Below are 15,454 nucleotides of genomic sequence, written 5' to 3'. Positions count from 1 at the left end.
ATGACCAATTTATTTTGATGTCATTGGTTGCAAGAACAATATTATGAATCAAAATTCAATTTACTATGTTGATAAATAGTTGAATAGAGATGGGAGTAATTCTGTTATTCAGTATTAAATCAAATACATTTTGTGTGGTAACGGGGAAAATATTCAAACAAGTTTTATTTATTTTGACAATTTATTTAAATTATAGAATCGATTTTAATAAATAGCAGTTCGGATAAAAAAGCTTTTATACAATTTATAAAAAAAACACAACAATACAACTTCCTACAGCATGTTTTCAAGCTTCTTCCTAAACCTAAAATTTCTAAAACAAATCCTGATATATTCTGATATTATTGTAATCGATTGGTGTTGGATCCCTCGCTTTTCTCGAATATCTCAAACCTATTTCATCGGCTACTTTTTCTATAACCTCCAAGGCGTAATCGAGTTGCTCTTTTGTGTGACTAGCCGACAAACATATTCGAATCCTTCCTTCGGTTAGAGGCGTCGCCGGATATCCAACTCCAACGGTCGCTATTCTTTCTTTAATTAAAAACCTCACCATGGACCTACCAAAATTGGGAATCTTTTAATTTAAAGGTTATTTTCTTAGCGTAGAATACAAATTTAAACTACTAATCATTTTAAAAACGTCATTTCAATTTAAAATTATTCCTATTGTAAATTAATAATTATATAAACAGCTAGAAATCTGATGCAAACAGCCGAGCCGGATCTGTACGGTAACTATCGATAAAAGAGCGTGAGAGAGATAGAGAAAACTTATTAGAGATGGGATTTCACAGTAAAAAAAGACATCAAAGTATGTAGTTAATAATTTTATACCTAAAAATAAATAAAATACTTACGCTATTTTCGAATAAAGATAAACTAAGATCGGTACGACTGGCGAATCTTCGTTTCCGTGTATAATTAAACCCATTTGTTCCAAACGTAATCTGAAGTACCTGGTATTTCTCGCTAACCGTTCTATCCTCCGTTGTCCTTCGTTCGTACCATCTCTACCCATGATTATCTTCAGAACGGAAACGATCTGCGCGGCAACCGGTGGCGACATCGCCCAAGCGTGACGAGACGCGTAACTATGTTCTCGAATAAATGATATGAATTTCTGTAAGTCGAAAGTGAGGTTATAATACACGTTGGTTATAATATAATTTAATTGAATGAGTAATAGTTAAGTGACAGACAGTGAGAATTATTAAAAAAATAATTAGTAACAGTGATATAACTGGAAATTACGAATAGGACCCAACAATAATAGAATGAAGTAGCAATTAAGACTTTTGTTGATTTTCGAAATCGGTGAGTGCAATTTAAAAAAATGAAATTATTTTTTTTTTCGAAAATCTTTCAAATAGAAAGTTTGTTGTACATGTATGTAAGTGTGATACGAGAGATTCTTTCGTTAGAATTTGGTAGGATAAGGAAATTTTTTTATAAAAGGAGAGTTTGCTGGGGTGGGCCCTAATATAGGCTCCTCTGCAAGGCTGGGGTTGTGGTGGTTGCGTGGGGTTATGTTTGCCACCTTTTCTGGAGGATTAAAAGCGGAGATTCAGGAATTTTGGTTAGATGAAAAGGAAAAGAGTGCTTGCAAGCAAAAACGGTTTTTCGTAAATCTGATCTAATCTGATCTAATCGAAGCTAAAGTAAATCTGACATAATCGAAGCTAAAGTAAATCTGACTTAATTGAAACTAAAGTAAAACTGGCATAATGGAAGCTAAAGTAAATCTGATATAATGGAATCTAAAATAAATCTGACATAATGGAAGCTAAAGTAAATCTAATATAATGGAAGCTAAAGTAAATCTGACACAGTGAAAGCTAAAGTAAATCTGACATAGTGAAAGCTAAAATAAATCTGATATAGTGAAAGCTAAAGTAAATCTGACATAGTGAAAGCTAAAGTAAATCTGATCTAATCGAAGCTAAAGTAAATCTAACATAATGGAAGCTAAAGTAAATCTGACATAATGGAAGCTAAAGTAAATCTGACATAATTATGTGACTAAATTCCGTGTAGACCGAACAGGTTTCGGTCTCAATTAGGGGGACACTAATGAATTTAGTGATCGGGAGTTAGTTACCTTTGTACCGGCTATATATCCTCCGGCTGCGCCGAAACTTTTCGTAAAAGTACCCATCAAAACGTCGATGTCTTTCGGATCGCAATTGAAATAATCTACGACTCCCCTACCGTGTTTTCCCATCGCCCCTATGCTGTGCGCTTCGTCTAAATACAAATAAGCCTTGTACTTTTTTTTCAGAGCTATTATTTCCGGTAATCGACATATTGTACCTTCCATACTGTAGATACCTTCGATAAATATGATTATCTTCTTCCACGGTTTGTATACGTTGTTTATTTGATTCGGTTGTCCATAATAAATGGCTTCTTTGAGTAATTTTTCCAAATGTTTGACGTCTGTAATTAGGTATTCAACAATTAGTTTTTTGTAAATTCATTATGGGTAAATATAACCTCAATTTTCATTCTTACATGCCAAGTAAGTTCATGTTTATAGATTAACTGTAATTTTTGAGGTTATGTCGTAAAAACTCGATTGAATTGGCAATTTTTTATTGAATTCGTCGATTAAAAAATGAATCTGTTCTTCTAAGCACGAAGAAAGTAGTACAACATCTATTAGGAGTAACGTCAACTAGTGGGGAGTCAAAAATCAATTCAATTAGTGCATTCCTATTCTTTTTTTTTATGAAAGAACGCTTTTCAATTATTTTTACACGTATATATTAGGATGTCATGTATACTGTGACCCCTTGCTGTAACACTGGGGTATCAGAAATCTTCTTCTACTTCATAGGCTCCCAGGTGTAGTGGAGTTCTGTAGTCTCTCCCACTTCATAAGAATATAGATTGAGGTTTCGTCTTCTACATAACAGTGGATATAGTTTCTGTCCCAGTTACTGGTTTTACTCATAGTGCACACCAGTTTTGGATTGAACCTTTTGACAAATTGGGATATGATTCCTAACCATCTAAAGAAGGTGGTGGCTTGGTTCCATTGCCGGATGAAGACCGCATAATGGCCCCAGTGAAATCCAGCAGCTGTATTGTACAGAGAGATACGATGGTCCCTCCGATTTCGCGGAAATATCACCGGGACCTACTGCAGGAGTAGTTTTACTGCTTTTGGAGTCAACTCGATAGACGTGGATCCAGAGGTTTTTGACCTCTTAAACCTGTATCATTGAGTTGGACGCCCTGGGTGGAGGAGAGTTGGAAGTCGAAACAACATTAGGATCTAATGTCGTTAAGCCCCGAGCTGCCCCAACAGCTTTGGGTTTTCTCTCCTTTTATTGTCACGGCACCCCTGATATTGTAGCGTTTGAATCGCACCTTGTCAAAAGCACTAGTCAGAGCTTCGACTTCGGTAGAAATTGTTTCTTTGGGTTCTGGTGGTTTGCTTTGAGTCTTCTTGAGGGAGAGGAGGTGTTGTCAGGACCCTTAGTCCTCAGAGGACGCCTCATCAGGGCTCGGGTACCATACACCCCTAGGCACGATTGCTTCCACCTTGGAATAAGCCCCCCCTTATGACCATGAAAGCGCGACTGATAAGGGAGGCAATTAGACCCCCTCACCAACATCAAACGTCCTTGAGAGGAGGTGTTTAGAGACATTAAAAGTAGCCAAAGGAATATAGAATCGTTTTTAGTCGTGTTAGATGTTTTTGACGTTAGTCCTATTGAATGTTTTCCTACTTTTTTTACCAAAGTAGCAGTCCCCGTTAACTATATGGTCTACAACTGCGCTAAACAAAATTATCCAAGAATTTCACTGTAACGAACGGTATTTTGGAACGTATCAGAATAAATCGATTCATTTCACTGCAACGAACGTTATTTTGGAACGAATTTAAATAAAGGAATTTAATCTAAAAAAAAAGAAACGGTGTTCCCACCTCTAACAATCACACGGCGTGACTAATAAGTGTACGGCTGCGCAGTAAACAAAATTATCCAAAAATTTCACTGTTACGTACGGTATTTTGGAACGTATCAAAATGAATCGATTCATTTCAATGTGGGAATCGAATTTGAAGGAAGAAACTGTTTTCTCTCCTCTAGCAATCACACGGCGTGAGTGTACGACTGCGCAGTAAACAAAATTATCCAAAGATTTCACTGTAACTTACTGTTATGTTTGAAAACTTTAACGGTCGGATTTGATAGTTTAATACCGAGAATCAAACTGGCGTGATTCTTTTCATCGCTCAATAGTAAACAACCCGGTGACGCAAGTGTCGGTATGTTTAGAGAATTTGTTGCGAAACCCATTCCGAAAGTAATGGCATCTTCAACGCCCAAAAATTCCGCTAATAAAGTTTCTAGTTCGTCGTGAAGTGCGCACGTGCCGTGTTGCTGTCTAGTATTGCCAGTGCTAATACCGTCGGTGTAGATGGTTTTGATTGCGTGTTCGGCACATGGCCCATTGGCTTCTGCAAAACCGAGGTAGTTGTATGAGGCTAAATTTAAGCATTTCGTTTTCAAGCCGGTAAATCTGAAACAAAACATTCCAACCTATATACCAATACGGTGTTGTCGAATCAAAAAACGGCGAAATTTTATTATCAGAAGACATAATTTGTTTATTTAAACTACGACTCTCGGTTAGTTCAGACGGACATTGAAATTTATCATTATATACGCCTGGAAACCCCATAATTTTCCCCCCCGGATTTTCAAAATCTTGGCTTTTAGGCACACTCTTCACTATATTTAAATAGCCCCAAAAAAGAAGTTACTAGTGATGAAAACGTCCGTTTTGGTTTGACCACCCAGTATATGAGCACCCCTACAACTTTTTCATCGGTTTTTCCATGTTATTAAATTTGCGGTGAGTTATATTAGGCCTAATTTTTAAATAATGAAAATAAGAAATCAATATGGCAGACTTACAGTTTCATCAGAAACGATATGATAATAAAAATTGAACATACTGTATATTTCTAGTTATATTATGCCTAATTTTGAAATGAGAAATCAACAAGGCAGATTCGCGTTTTCGTCAGAAATAATATGAAAATAAAAACGTAACATCCTGTATATTTCTATTCTACGGTTTCAAAAATGTCAGTTCTGAAGTTAACAATTATTATTTAATATTTTTTACCACAAAGCATGATATTAAAGTTTTTATAACAAAACTGTTTCAAAAAAAGAGCATAGTAAATAAATTATTTGTAAATGTTGCACTCAAGTTTTCTGAATTTGCTTATTCGCCTATTTATTATGTTTAAAAAAATTTTATAGTATGTAGCAAAAAAATTGAGGACCCTACCTATATGTATATTACATTATTAGCTTTAAGTGACTTTCATACAGTTTATATCAACTGTCGAATAAATTCAATTTCTGCTTTGAGTTTTTGGGTATTTAAAACCTTTATACAGTATTCTGATATCAATAAACATTAAATGTTTATGCTAATTTTAATAATAAGTATAATGGTGTAAAGTTTGGTTTATGCAACCAAAATAAACATTAAATTAAACTATTTTTTATAACAGTTTTTAAAATAAAACACCAAGGCTGAAATCGGCACAATAACGCGTTCATAACCTCACAAAATTAAGAAATTTAACTAAAAAGTTGAAAATTGGCGAATTCTTAACTGTTAATTTTCTGCATGAACAACCATTTCAGTGTCTTTCAACTATTTATTAATTTGTTAATTTAATGTTCAATTTATAATTTTGGCCCCATAAATCAAGGTTAAAAGAGCATGGTAGCCATATTGATTACTCTAAGGCCGATTCGTAAACTTGTCTTTCCGTTTGCCGTTCGTTGCAAATTTTACACCCTATTCTTAAACTTGAAATTGCTGCTGTTAACCTAAAAATTTTGTTATTCTTTTTGACGTGTGTACCGCTGTTTGTTTTCGTGATATTTTTGTGTTTTTTTTTGTAATTCGGTATTTAAACGGATCTGCTTGGCTCTTTTCTACTGCTATGAAAGACCGACAGGGAAAGATAAAGTTATGCATTTTAATGTTTTCAATTCAAATATCAACAGCAAAAGAAAAGTCAAGTTTATCAATCGACTATTAAGGATAGATAAAATTAAATAATGTACTAATAAAAAATAATGAAGATAAATATTATAATGTGTAATTTCGTTCAACGAAAAAAAAATACCTGTTTTACATGTACTTGAAAATTGTGTCACTATTTCAGAAAACACGATATCATGTATATTATTTACACAACACTCGAAACTATTTCTGGGATTTTTAGTAAAACAAACATATCAGATATTTGTTTTATTACTAAACGAAAAGTTTGTAGAAGTAATTGATTAGATATATCGAACATTATCAAAAAAAATTAATAAAAACTCGAAATAAAAAACTAAAACTTTAAAACAACAAACGATGACATTTATCAACATTCTTCTTTCTATTTATTTTCTTCTTTTACGATAAACGAGATAAAAGTACTTATAGGCAACTATACATACATCTATGTATTGCAACGAGACTAACTATTGTTCGTCTGACAATTCCGAGTGCTACGTTGCCAAATATTAAAAGTAATTTTACTTACAAACTTCGTTACAATCACTTAGACAGGGTCGGATTTGTGAAAAATGATTTTAATATTTTTTAACGAATTAGAGGAACTAATGTGTTCAATTTATTAGAACTATTTATGATACAGGGTGATCCATGAATGTTTTTATTGAATAAGAATGAAATTTGGTTAAAAAAACTCAAGTTATAGAATTATACTTTCGATTAATAATTTTAAATCACAGATATATGGTTTTTGAAAACAAAATAAGCTAAAAATACGTTAAAATCGATATTTAATGAATGACAAGTTATTATGAAATAAAAATGTACAGGGTATTTCAGTTTTAAATTTAATATATCGTTACTGAAAAATAATGAATTAGATTTTTCACTTACTCGAATGTCCACCCATTATCATTGGTAACTCGGTTTTTAAGGATGACTTCATCTCCGGGCACGCTGCAAATTGGATAATTCCAACAATCCTTAATCCTCCTATAAACGTATCTCGAATAAAAGGTGGAAAATCTATCTAAAAGCGACGCATAACCATCCCTATTTTTTTCTTTTACTATTTTCGGTGGAAATAACGCTTGACTAAGATAACCTAAAAACATAAGGATATAAAAACTGATGTGGGTTAGGGCTTTCGTGATCAACAAGGGAGGTTCGAAGGATTCTTTGGTCTGACGGATTTTCGGCGTTTCCTCCGTGACATCCGACGATTTTCTATCAGACTGAAACAAACCAAAAAAAAAAAAAATAATTCGTTCACGTAGTTATTTTATTTAGGTCTACTTTTATGAATGAGTGAATATCAAAATAATAAATCATTCGTAATCCATAAACGCATCATTTCTTTTAGAAGATAATTAAAATATTTTTTATACTGGTATTCCGTATAAAATAACATTTGTATACTTGATTAAAACTTGCGATTTTTTCTAAAATGTAAGGATAAATAATAATTTTAATGTCAAAATTGACTTCTCCTTACAAATCCAAATAAGAAGTTTTTTCAACCAATATTCACAATGCGTGGTTTGATAATTTCATCAGTAATAACTTCTACATTTTCTCTTCTTCTTTAATAGTACGATTTACAGCCTTTTTCTAGTTTCCAGGCTTCATGCTCAGCCTCCAAAAAACATATATTTAACATCGCTCATTTTAGAATAATTAATTTTTGGTTAAAACTTATTTGTGTTCAATCTGGTTTGGTTCATAATGATATGGTAGAAATCTAATTTGACTTTATTGCTTTTCAAAATATTCTGCATCAAGATCATTTCCATTCCGATTGAGGTACATTCAAAACACGTTTGAACGCATCAACCGCTTCTTCAGCTTGATCTCGCAATTTATTTTTGATCTGTAGAAATAAGAAGGAATCACTGGGTGCTAAACAAGGACTGTGCGGCGGATGACCCATCGATGAGTGAGAGCTGGCTTTGTAGTGGTTGGTTTCTCGGATTTTTTCGACCACTTCTGTCAAACAAATACTGGTGTACCATTCTACGTTGTTCCAATGGAACAGTGGCAAGATGTCCAGAATTTGTTGATTTTTGGTTCGTCTTGAAGGACCTATACAGTCAATTGTTGTTTAGTGTCGGTTTCGTATGCATAGATCCCTGATTTGTCGATCTTCTAGACGTCTTTTGAACCACTGTGATTAAATATATCAGCACGAATCGACACGAGCTGTTTTCTGCGCGATTCTCAAATTATTCGGTATCCAACGCGAATAAATCTTTTTGACAAGGATGCCTCAATCTAACGGTATGTCAGTTTACGTACATCATCGATGTTTTCGGGCACAACCGGCGGTTTTGGACGACTTTCACGAAGTTCATCCTGTAGCGAAGTGCGGCCACGATTGAATTCGGAAAACCAGCGAAACACGTTGACTCGGGATGGTGCTCGATCACTAAAAGTCGAAGCGAGTTAATCGGCACACTGCTGTTGGTTTAATCCACGTCGAAAATCTTAGAAAACCCAACGTACGAAAATTTCCTCACGTCAAGTGTACTACCAGCTAATTTCACTGGGTCATCAACATAAATTTGTTGATTTCTGACAGATAATTATTGAAAGAAAAATCTTATCGATACGGCTATGTAATATTTAATACAATTGGCTTTTGGCCTGTCCGAACCTTTTTCTGTACAACTTATGGTTATAAAAGACCAATAACGACCCGAAAATTTTTATTTATGAAAATTTAATGCAATATTTAGATTATTTCGTCATAATATTTTGCATTAGAAATCAGATTTTATTACTTTCTCGTACATAAAGATAGATTATACGTTCATAGTAATGAGATTATCATAAAATATATCAGCTGTCATCTTCTATATCTTCGAAAACATACTACTTGGGTAAAAATCAAAATCCTTCTGTATGTTATTACGTATTTTGATGAAAGAATTTACCAAAATGTTTGATTAAAAATTAGTGAACATTTTAACCAACAAACATTGAATAAAATGTTTTCCTTCGTGTATATAGGCCGTACACATTTTTCTAACCTCAATTAAATTTTCGTAAATATTTACATTTTTACACAACTAGATAATTGTTTATATTCGTTATGTTTGTGTCAACTACCGGTAGTTACAAGCAGTTTAAGTAAATTGGTACATAAATATTTTATTATCAATTTAATTTTAAGGTTAGAGTAAATGATACTTCTAAAATTTATTGTCCGTAATTTCCTATAATTGCTTATTACTTTAACAATTGTTTTTTAATAATATATAGCTAGTGGGTTAACTGAAAAATTATATAATTAATAAAAAATAACACTGGTAGACAAAAAAATGGTTCTTGCTGTAACATAACCTATCTAAGTACGAAAAAAACTGTAAAACGTAAGGCAGTATTAATTTTTATTATTTTTCGACGTTTGGCAAGTAAGTTTGTAGAAATTCTAAACAATAAAAGTTGATTTTTTTAACCAGAAAGATGGATCATTGGCTTCGCAATGCAAAGGCCTCTTGACATGAAACAACGCAACGTGCAATGCAATGCGAGGCAATATTTCTTGATGACAAGCATGCGCAGATGAAGTTCAGCTGATTGTTTCACACGCGATTGTTTTACTGAGTGTTACCTGCAATTCTAGGGAGAAATCTAGTTACTGTTGGCTTAGAAACCAATATGTCAATCAGGTTCCAGAAGCAAGACAGCATCAGATATAATTATCGCCAGTGATCTTTTATATTCACAAAATCAATCGCATAATGTCAAGAGATTTTGACCTTGCAAGAAATTGCATGGAATTTGCCTTGCACCATGTCAAACGGCCTTAAAGTATTTGTCCAGAATGTTCCTAAGTATATAAGAGTTCCAAAACTTCCCATATTCATCGATTAGACAACAACGCAAACTTGTAACAATACAAATGTACCGGGTGGAACATAAATGATATAAAAGCTGTGCCAAATATCGAAGTTTTAAAACACTAGTCTAGGTCTAGTAGATGATTCAATACAAAATTACAAATTAGATGGAAGATATCGTTCCTAATATTTGAATTGCTATTAGAATTATGTCGACTATGCCTATAACTACAACTTCCACCGTAAGAAGCTCTTCCAAGTTAAAAATTATTAAAAACTACTAAATGTTTGGCGATTCCCATCATCGAACAACGAACAAGTTCGCGAAATGTATCCTGAGGCCGGCCCTGTCCAGCTATAATGGAATTTTAAAATTCGGCGAATTCGCGCAGCGTCTTTGATGTTTCCTTTTAGAACTTTTTATTATAGCGGGCGGTTTATTTGCAGTATTTCTTCTAAATAATTTATTTATTTCTTTTTTTTTCATCCATATGCTTTTCAATATTCTCCCACCACTCATTTATATTTCATTTCATTTATTTCATCATGTTTGGTAAGATTAATTAATTAGGTAGATCTTGAGAAGGAAAAAAAGATGGCGTCACTGATGCGACTTAGCCCACGTCTATATTAATCCACGCTACGCCACTGTAGAAAATATTTTCAAATAATAACGATATGTATTAAAAGAATTTTTATCTAATCATTTTATTGGTGAATTTAACAAACACAAAGACTAGATAATTTTATATGCCATAAAACCGCCTTCTGCTTCCATTTAATAATAAAACAACCTACAATTTGAAAATTTCACACCAACGTGTGTTAAATAATAAACGAGAGCAATTCTGAATGTTGCTATATGTATAATTATAAAAACTACTGACTTCAAATTGCACTTTATCAATGTTAACTAAGTTGGATTATCAATTCTTATAATATTAGATTCAATAAAAAATTAAATTGTAACATAAATAGTAACTGAAAAATCTGTACATCTGGCAACATCGCGGTAACAAATAAATGTGTTAGAATTAAAGTCAATTAAAGTCAATTTTTAACTCGGTGAATCCTATAAAAAATAGCATGGGAACGTTTTTCGTAGATTATTTTTATGAATTATAATTCTTATTTCGATGATTTTTGACATAACATAATGTATGTAAAAAAAATAATAAGAACTGAATCTTTCGACTTTGACCTTGAATGAACACGATCTAGAAAAATAATAAAATAAACGGATCAGTACTCACTTCACTAATTGAAAATCCATTTGGTGTAGTGGCTGTTGTTTCTTCGTCCAAAGGTGTCTGAAATAAAAAATTAGGTAAAGGTTTGTGAGAGGGGCTATAAAAAATCGAAAAAAATAATTTTTGCCACATGAAGAAAGGGAATACAAACCTGGGCGGTAGTAAATTCGTATGGATAGCACAAGGACGTTCTTTGAAAGGTTTGAAAATATGAAAACTGAATATTGTATAGATCGTACATAACAAATTATTTAAATAGTATAAAACCAAACAACTAAAACCTAACCTAACCTGTCACACTTTTTGGACGAATTTACATCCCTAGTCTAACCTAGCCTAATAAATTTTCAAAAATTGTTGTATGATTGTTTTTGTTTCCAAATTGTTTATTTTTTCGGCGTATTTAAGATAAAAATGAGAAAACCAAAATTTCCATATACATAAAACTGTACTTTTAAATTTTAGGTTATTATAAATTTTTTCAACTAAGTTATATTTTCCTTCAAAAATTACAAACAAAAACGAACAATTTCAATAAAAAAAAATAATTTGATATCATAATTTGAACAATTTATACAAATTATTAGAAATTTTGATGAAGTAAATTTCGTTTAGCTCGAAGAGAATCCTAACCTAAAAAAAATGTTACTAATTTACTGAAGGTAAATTGTTCTCTCCTTCAGTCTCGGAAGACGATAACTTGGTTATCGAAACGGGCATCAGGCAGTCTAATTGTGAGTGTTAATGTAAACAGTGTATTCAGTAATCTAAATTGAATAAACTTCAAATTTAATAAGAAGTTTTATACATCATTAAAAACATATCAATTTGTAGTAAAAAAATAGAAATGAATTATTAAGATAATATCAGTTGGATTACAATTGTAAGTATTAATTATCTAATTTATCAATTATCAATAGCAGGGGCGTAGCTAGGGATTGGCGAAGTGGGCCACCTAAAGAATCCTCTTAGGTTTGTTTATGAACCGGGAAATCCCCGACTTTTTAGTTTCGCTTTGCAAAGAACAACTTTTACTGCTTTGTTGACCAAATTCCAATATAATTTCTAATCAGATGATTCAATAGACTAGTCAACCAATTCAAATTGAAAAATGACTTAAACGGGAATAAATTCTCTAAAATGTTTGGATTACACCATATTTTTTTTAGTATTTCCAAATTTACTTCAAGTAGCTTTAAAAAATTTATTATTGACGTACTCGATGTGGAGACAGTGCATACAGTATAAATTAAAATCCTAAATAATAGAAGTACAATTTTGGAAGTTCAAACTTTTCTTAGTAAATTTCCTCTTCTAAGGATTTTTTTTTTCAAAATTCCAAAATACTTATAGTTTGTGAACTATCAAGCGAAAAACCAATTACTATTTTCTCAAGGTGTTTAATTATTTATAAAATTACAATTTTTTTATGAAGTAATTAACAATTTCACGCACAATGATCTAGACATAACTCCAGATCGAACGAACCACTCGTAAATTTAAGTCAAAGTTTCTCAAGTTAATACAGTTAGGAACTCATAGTAGAGCTGGGCGCACTTTGTAGCATGGGTAAGAAGTTACAGGGCTTTTTTACAAGGATTTTGATATAGAAATAAATACAGAACTACAAATAAATTGAAAGACATCTCTTCTAATGTTTATATTGTTATCAAAATAATGTTGACTATGCTTGTATATAAGGCTACTATAGAAAAAAGTTGAGAACAATTAAAAACTGCTTGGGAAACAATATGAGGTAAAACCAACTGACTGATTGTGGAATAAATCCTTTTCTAGATGATTTTGGTGAAGAAAAAAGTCAAAAAACGATTTAAGTTGTTATGTTTTTCAGCATTCTCCCACCAAGTAGCAACAAAAGAAATTTTCACTAATTTGTCTTTACCCACGTCTTTGTTATGCTAGTGTTCTGCTGAGAAAACTCTAAAAAAATAATTTCCTTTGTGATGTCTTCAGGGTGAAACTTTTCAGACAACCCTCGTAGTTAAATTCAGTAGAGGAAAATAACGATAAAATAAATATACTTTTCTTTTTGTTTTTTACCCATATCGTTCATTTAATTTTTTTATTCAATTATAAAACAATATTTGGTAAAAAGAGTCATTTATTTCGATATGTCTTTGAGGTGAAATTTTCACACAACCCTCGTAATTAAATGGAGTAGAGGAAGTCTATAATTCTTAAGCAATGGTAGAAATCTCGGAAAAAATCATTTTTGCGACGTTTTTTTGTGAAGCTATGCAAGAATATGAAAAATTCTTTGTTTTCCAAAAAATTTTTGGTAGTATTCTATTTTCATTATTGTTTTTGCACATTTAACTTTATCTATATTAGTACATGCTACGCCACTGACCGACTATTTTCCATTTAGTTATATAAAAAATGTGTCGTGTTCTCTTTTAATTATTAAATAAATCAGAATTAATTGTATCAACTTTTGAATCTGTCCTTTACTAATCCAGCATAAAATATACAATACTTATTACTTCAATTACGTGATATCACTTAAAAATACATAAAACAAACTTTGTTTTTTTAGTTATGTGAATCAGTGATAAAAATTTCACAATTTCGAGTTATTACATACCCAACTTTTCATTTAAATTTTCAAATCAAAATTTGACTTTGATACTAGTTATATTCCACTATTTTATAAACATGTAAACTTAAAATAAAAATTATTATAGGCAAAAAACGAAGTATATTAATAGAATTCCCAGAAAAAATTATCGTTTTTTATCTGAATAATAATCAAACATTATTTCGGTTACGTATTAGTATAAATGATAAGCGACTACCACAGTTTCTAAAAAATTAATGAAAAACTCACCGGTACGTGTCCATTTGAAACATTAGACTTTTTTTCTACCCTATTTAATTTCGTGTAACCCTAAAACATTATCAAGATATACACATTTTGAATTAGATAAAATGTACAGTATTACTACCACTGTTTCTTCGTAGACACGATATAAATTTGATTTAGTTTTATTCATTAATTCAACTCCAGATATTAACTCAGTTTGAACGCAATCTCCAGCACTATGTTCCATTGTGGTAGACATAATTTTTACTGCAATTTATACACAACACTCACACATCCAAACCAAATCAAAGAAAACTTGAACTCCCAACCCAAATAATTATAACCTTATATATTCTGTCATAAACAACACGCAAGTGCGAACCTATGCGGACGAGATGTGCACCTTACCTTAGTCTATAGAAGTGTAATTAGTACTTTCGTGCTTTCTATAGTTGTTGCTTTTAAGTATTAATCACTACACGCAGTGAACCAGAGAAACAATAAACATTAAATCATTAATTAATATTTTTTTATTGATTGTTTAATTTATAAATAAGTTTAATATAGGCAACTAAACATGCACCAAGTCGTGTAAAGCTAGTTGCTCTTTTTGAAGCTTGATCATACTTTTTATGTAATATTTTAACAAATTTTCAAACTATACTTCTTGAATTTCATTACTAAAAAAACTACTAAACTAACTAAAATGAGCTATAATTTCAATAACGAATTTAAAAAAGTTACAAGTTACTGGACTACTACGATTTGAAATTTAATCACTATTACTTATCAAATTTATTCGTCTCTGCGTATCTAATTTATAATAAAAATTAATTATAATTATGCTTAACCATGCGAAATTTAGAACATTATATTTTGTGGTGCCCATGACTTATCATTTATATAAAAGTAATGCTGATATGCAATATTAGGAAGGGGCGTCGAATTTGTTTTTTTTTTTTTAATAAAGGGACAAGTTATGCTTCTGTGAGGAAAATATATTTCAAATAGCTCAAAGATAATCAAGGAGCACATAGAGTAAAAGTTTCGAACTTTGAGGTAATGTTTTTCATGTCATCGCAAATCCTATTAGAGGTAATCCAAGATATATGTCAAAATGGCGGCCGTGGGTTAAGCAATCGATTTTCTCGTATGTACCGTGTTAGTTTTGTATTGTTTTTTTGTGATGTTAAAAGGAGTTCACAGATACTTGTTAAATATGTTTCGGTGAAAAATATACAGCTGAAACTGAGTATTTTTACACTTTATTTAGTATGTTTTCAATGAATTCACAAAATTTAGAAAACTTATTTTTTTGTTGGAGTTTGATTGATGTATTCAAGTTTATGAAACACAAGGACAAACTAATAGCTTTAGGTGGAGTTGCCCCTTTTTCATGTTAGATGAAAAGAGCTTGTTTTTCAGACTATATTTTCCGGTTACCTATACTCTCAAAACCACATTTCCGGAAGGAATTTGGCACTTCA

At 31.7% G+C, this 15,454-nt stretch overlaps 1 protein-coding gene across 2 annotated transcripts; it reads right to left on the bottom strand.

The window, feature by feature from the left end:
* Positions 1-162: 162 nt before the first annotated feature.
* On the bottom strand, positions 163-14,432 carry LOC130449907 (serine palmitoyltransferase 2). Of its 2 annotated transcripts, none has more exons than XM_056787980.1 (8): positions 14,110-14,432; positions 13,992-14,051; positions 11,147-11,203; positions 6,946-7,286; positions 4,172-4,536; positions 2,102-2,439; positions 861-1,123; positions 163-560 (listed from the first exon to the last, which is right to left on the bottom strand). In XM_056787980.1, exons 1-8 carry the CDS (start codon positions 14,224-14,226, stop codon positions 314-316), a joined length of 1,788 nt encoding a protein of 595 aa, XP_056643958.1. In that variant the 5' UTR covers positions 14,227-14,432; the 3' UTR covers positions 163-313. The 2 variants fall into 2 exon arrangements, with proteins under 2 accessions (XP_056643958.1, XP_056643959.1); XM_056787981.1 differs by having other exon boundaries at positions 14,113-14,432.
* Between the last annotated feature and the right edge of the window lie 1,022 nt (positions 14,433-15,454).

This window comes from Diorhabda sublineata, chromosome 10 (genome assembly GCF_026230105.1).
Source record: "Diorhabda sublineata isolate icDioSubl1.1 chromosome 10, icDioSubl1.1, whole genome shotgun sequence".
NCBI classification, from domain to species: domain Eukaryota; kingdom Metazoa; phylum Arthropoda; class Insecta; order Coleoptera; family Chrysomelidae; genus Diorhabda; species Diorhabda sublineata.
This window is presented reverse-complemented; position numbering and strand designations above follow the sequence as displayed.

What these genes read in the sequence shown, in the direction of transcription:
- LOC130449907 (XM_056787980.1), bottom strand. Translation starts at nt 14,226, where the DNA reads ATGTCTACCACAATGGAACATAGTGCTGGAGATTGCGTTCAAACTGAG. An exon ending in GTGTCTACGAAGAAACAGTG is followed by an intron (nt 14,052 to 14,109) that starts GTAGTAATACTG and finishes ATAATGTTTTAG; the next exon opens with GGTTACACGAAATTAAATAG. An exon ending in TTTCAAATGGACACGTACCG is followed by an intron (nt 11,204 to 13,991) that starts GTGAGTTTTTCA and finishes TTTTTATTTCAG; the next exon opens with ACACCTTTGGACGAAGAAAC.